At 40.1% G+C, this 5515-nt stretch overlaps 1 protein-coding gene across 2 annotated transcripts in view; it reads right to left on the reverse strand.

Moving 5' to 3' along the window:
* Positions 1-705: 705 nt before the first annotated feature.
* LOC115828173 (neutral alpha-glucosidase AB) overlaps positions 706-5515 on the reverse strand; it is a 21558-nt gene continuing 16748 nt past the window's right edge. For both annotated transcript variants that reach the window (XM_030792107.1, XM_030792106.1), the window contains 8 exons: positions 5480-5515; positions 4956-5020; positions 3451-3527; positions 3287-3361; positions 3010-3123; positions 2729-2841; positions 2425-2525; positions 706-2194 (listed from right to left, as the gene is read on the reverse strand). The exon at positions 5480-5515 is cut by the window's right edge and continues 208 nt beyond it. In XM_030792107.1, the coding sequence (XP_030647967.1) occupies positions 2085-2194; positions 2425-2525; positions 2729-2841; positions 3010-3123; positions 3287-3361; positions 3451-3527; positions 4956-5020; positions 5480-5515 (691 nt within the window). In that variant the 3' untranslated portion in view covers positions 706-2084. The remainder of the gene's footprint in view (positions 2195-2424; positions 2526-2728; positions 2842-3009; positions 3124-3286; positions 3362-3450; positions 3528-4955; positions 5021-5479) is intronic.

The following is a 5515-nucleotide window of genomic DNA, read 5'->3' on the forward strand; positions in this document are numbered from 1 at the left end:
CATTTGTTCAGTGTTTCTATGTGAGATGGATCAAGTGCTGGCCTCTTGAGCAATGGAGTAACTCAGGCCTGCCTACAAATGGTGGACAATGTTCCTGGGGTGAGTGATATGTTGATGATGTGAGTGAATGCAGGGATAAGTGTGAGAGAGATGGTTTTCAGGAGATGAGAGGGTATATTGTTTTAGGGGCAGGTGGTGGGTCTGTTAGTAAGAAGTTTGTAGATGCTGTATAGTTCAAAAACACTAACCATAAGGCACTGCTAATGTTTAACAGTACAGTTTAAGATGTTAAACATCATTTTATTTTGTGTACAGTTTGACTCATTCGCAACTGATCAAACTGAACTTCCTTTCCCTTCTTCCTAAACGGCTCTCTAAATCTACAAGAGAAGTTGACTTCGTCTGTTTTCCCTTCATAAAATCGTGTTGTCCTGAAATCTACCCTAATATCAGAAAAAGTAAGGTACTTGCCATCTGCTTTCTTAGTAAATTGGGCGCCTTAGAAAATCTAGCTGTGTGTGTGTGTTTGCTCTGTTCTCCACAGTGAATAACAAAACTTCCAACAAAATCCAACACCGAACTCATCACAGACTTAGAAATACTGGTTTTTTTTTGTGGTCCAATGAATGAATGTGCTGTGAACGTGTGTGTGAAGCGTGTACTTTACAGTTGGAATGAAGCCAAAAATAAAACCTGGAGACAGTATAGCGGTTGGAATGTATGCTCTTTTTTTAATTTCATTCATCTCCGTTTGATTGAACGAGATTCACACTTTAAAACATCTTTCGACATATGTGGTCACATTTTACTTCAACCAAGTCTGACACTCTCTCCTCACCCTCACTTATATTCAATACAAATCAGTTGACTGCAGAAAAAAAACAACAAAAAAAAGCTATTGATACATTTCCCGTGTCACCGGGTTGTGCCAATCGTTAAAACCAGTTGTGTCATTTGAGAGGTCTTGTACAGACTGTCATCTGTTCTGATGGCTTTAGAGTCTGGAACGATTCAAAGCTACTCAGTTACAGCACCAGTATACACACAAATCAAATACGACAATTTGCTTCACGGGAGGCAACAGCTGTCAAGACCAATGTGGAGCACATCTGACAGGAACATTTTAAAAAAAATAAAATGAACAGATAATAATAAAGCAAATGGGATGTGGTATCTTTCTTTTACCATTATCAGTGCTTGTCAAGTTTTACTGGTAAACGTAAACAAGATATCATCTTTATTCCAACAATGCGTGTTTTCCTTTAAAACTCCTCAGAGTACAGTAAGCTTAAGATATGAACTGAATGGGGATGAATGGAGCGGTTAAAAGGTGCTTTAGATATGAACTGAATGGGGATGAATGCAGCGGTTAAAAGGTGCTGAGTTGGGTTGTTAGCTTTCTTTTTGTCTTCCTCCTTGTTTTTTTTTTCTTTTTAAACCTCGGTGGACATATAAGTTTCAAATCTAAATTTAGCTGATTTTTTTTTTTGGATGATCTCATACTGACTGTACCATTAAAAATGCAGGAATACAGTGTCAGTGCAAAAGGTTTCAGGTTTTTCAGTCAAATGTATTCAACTCTGATATAAATGAGTCCTGACGAACAGCCTGTCCCAGTCAGACATGTGAATATTTTAATCATCTGAAACTCGAAGTAAATCTTGCAAAAATTAAAAACAAAAAAAAATAAAATGAATGAATGGATGGTGGCAACCCCTCGAAATGGAAAGAGAGAAGAATGTTCTCTCTCTTTTTATCACCACACTTCATCCTTCCATCAGTCTGGTTTCTTCAACCCATTCCAAACGTCTGGACGTGTCTGAAAATCTCGTCTTCTTACGAAAGAGCTCTTTGTTGTTGTGTAAAATGCTATGCGCGTGTGTGTGTGTGCGTGTGTGTGTGTGTTTGAGAGAGAATGGGTTTATAGTATTTTCACTTATGATTCACATAATTTTGCCAGATTTAATGTGCCAGTGTGCATTTGTAAAATTAGGTTTTGGCATTTTTGGTAAAACTGATATGTCTGTGTGTGTTTCTGTGTGTGTGCGTGCGCGTGCGTGTGTGTGTGTGCGTGCGATCCAGTGTTACTTCAGCAGTATGGTCCAGTCAGCTCCAGCATTCACCCCTGGTTTACGAATGGTCAGCGTTGCCATGGCAGCATCAAACTCAAACTCCAGAGAAGACTCGGTACCGTCTGAGGTCAGAGAAGGAAGACAAAAACATTACTCAATATTCGCTTATGTGTACACAGCCAACAAAAGCATCTTTTCTTTAATGCAGCTTATCTCAGTGTTTCTATGTATCCAGCGTCAAACATTCAAGGTCTACTGAACTTAATGAGTGTGATTCAGTTAAAATGTTTAATGTTAAACACATTTCCTGCGTGAGGTGTTTGCAGTGATACATCTGTGAGGAGAGACAGACCAGAGTTCTTCAGAGTCACAGCTTTGGGCTCAGAGGCTCCAGCGATGACCACCTTCTCGATCCAGGCCGACGTGGAGAACTTAGCGTCTAAAACTAGATTACTACAGAGAGAAAATGAGGGAGAGAGAGCAAGTGAATATAGAGAAAAATGAGAGAGAGAGAAAGAAAGAGAGAGAGAGAAAGAGGGAAAAATGTTTGTACATGAGCATGATACATTCTAGTCAGAAATGAAAATGAAATTTTTGGGAGTGGCAGATGATAAGAGAAATGGAGTGAGAGCAGGGAGGGAGTGAAAGAGTCAGACCTGGATGTGAGTTTGTTGTCGGAGAAGGTCAGACTCCTGTGGATAAACTGCTTCTGAGTCTCAAAGTTGAAGGTGTGGCCGTCATCGATGTAGAGCTCGCCTGCAGCAGTTCCCTGAGTTTGACAACAGCTAGTCAGCATTTTTGGCATCTTTCAGGTTACCACAGCAACAGTGCAGTAACCTGAGAGATTGACTCATGACGGATGACCTGGTTTGGTCGTTTTCTCTGACCAACTACAAAATGGCACAGGAGAAGAGTCAGAGAGTCTGAGTGTTCGTACCTGTGGACTCAGTGCCACATACAGGGTGTAAGGGTCATTCTCCATACAGGAAGAGGACCTCCGCACACGATTCTTCCTACAGATGATGGATCCCCCGCGCTGGAATACTGGGATCTGGGGAAAAAAAGACAGAAATGTAAGGACATTAGAAAGATATAACATGATGAAAGAGAAGAGGAATTTTAAACACATTAAAAAAAAAAAAAAAGACAAAGACATGCATAAACTGAATGAGAACAGAGCTGGGTGATGTGGAGAGAGGTAGGCCTGGACTGACCGATGACATGGTGACGGGAATGTAGAGGTTTTGGCCTCCCTCGTGTTTCTGGAACGTGTGGGCGTCATACCAAACCTGTGGAGTGCAGGAGGGAGATTAAAGGAGACAAGCACTGACTAGTGGACTCCTAAAGATGGAAGAGCTCCTGTATCGGCTGGTCGTACCTCTCCTTTCCCAGGCAGGTAGGCAGTGACTCCTTTAGCTCCTTCCTCAGCGACTGGGTGCACCAGCAGGTCTCTCCCTAAACACAAGGAAATGACATAGGCTTATATTAACTATTGACCAGGGACACAGTGTCTGTTCTCAACTCTTATATTAACTACAGACTACAGACACAATGTCTGTTCTCAGCCCTAATATTAACTACAGACTACAGACACAATGTCTGTTCTCAACTCTAATATTAACTACAGACACAATGTCTGTTCTCAGCCCTAATATTAACTACAGACTACAGACTCAGTGTCTATTCTCAACTCTAATATTAACTACAGACTACAGACACAGTGTCTGTTCTCAACTCTAATATTAACTACAGACTACAGACACAGTGTCTACTCTCAACTCTAATATTAACTACAGACTACAGACACAGTGTCTACTCTCAACTCTAATATTAACTACAGACTACAGACACAGTGTCTGTTCTCAACTCTAATATTAACTACAGACTACAGACACAGTGTCTACTCTCAACTCTAATATTAACTACAGACTACAGACACAGTGTCTACTCTCAACTCTAATATTAACTACAGACTACAGACACAGTGTCTATTCTCAACTCTAATATTAACTACAGACTACAGACACAGTGTCTACTCTCAACTCTATATTAACTACAGACTACAGACACAGTGTCTACTCTCAACTCTAATATTAACTACAGACACAGTGTCTGTTCTCAACTCTTATATTAACTACAGACTACAGACTCAGTGTCTACTCTCAACTCTAATATTAACTACAGACTACAGACACAGTGTCTGTTCTCAACTCTAATATTAACTACAGACTACAGACTCAGTGTCTGTTCTCAACTCTATATTAACTACAGACTACAGACACAGTGTCTACTCTCAACTCTATATTAACTACAGACTACAGACACAATGTCTGTTCTCAGCCCTAATATTAACTACAGACTACAGACTCAGTGTCTACTCTCAACTCTAATATTAACTACAGACTACAGACACAGTGTCTACTCTCAACTCTTATATTAACTACAGACTACAGACACAGTGTCTGTTCTCAACTCTTATATTAACTACAGACTACAGACACAATGTCTGTTCTCAACTCTAATATTAACTACAGACTACAGACACAGTGTCTGTTCTCAACTCTAATATTAACTACAGACTACAGACTCAGTGTCTGTTCTCAGCCCTAATATTAACTACAGACTACAGACACAGTGTCTGTTCTCAACTCTATATTAACTACAGACTACAGACACAATGTCTATCCTTGAATCCAAACTTCAGTGAAATAGAAACTCTGCACTCTGTGACGTCACAGAAAATCAACTTAAAAAAAAAAAAAAAAAAAACTTAAGCAGTGGTAATAATCCAATGAAACGGTTAAAAACAATTTAGTAAAATGTGATTCATAGGGTTCATAACATAAATAAATGAATGAAGAAACTAAAAATACGCTCCCGTACCAAGCAGAAACTCGTCCTGGATAGCAAATGTGTCCACATCCTCCGGAAACTCCACCCACAGTGGTCTGAGATGAAAAAAACAAACAAAAACCTTTCAGTCGATTAACAAAATGCTACGGCACAGTTCACTTTACCGCGCAACACTCACACGCATTTGAACTGGTGTAACTGCTCACAGAGACGGGCTCTCATTCCTACACCCATAACACATCCGTTATCAATGGGACAACATCAAACACCTCAGAGTGCAGATTTAAAAAGGATTGCTTTTAAAGCAGTCCTCAACGATGACTTAACTCGGTGAGAAAACAAAAACTCACTTGACAACATGTGAAGTCAGGCAGTCTGTGTGTCTTACCCTGTGAGTGTTAACTGCGGCTGTGTTTACTGTGTTTCTGTATCATTTGACTGTTTGAGGCCTGCCTGTTAGCTTACACAGTTACAAAGTGTCCAATAACATAAATGTTAATAAATGAAAGTCGTTGTAGAAGGTCCAGTGTCAGGCGTCGTTCTGATAGACCCACCTCATGACGGGTATTCCGGTTCTGTGCGCTTTGTAG

Source organism: Chanos chanos, chromosome 15 (assembly GCF_902362185.1).
Source record: "Chanos chanos chromosome 15, fChaCha1.1, whole genome shotgun sequence".
NCBI classification, from domain to species: Eukaryota; Metazoa; Chordata; class Actinopteri; order Gonorynchiformes; family Chanidae; genus Chanos; species Chanos chanos.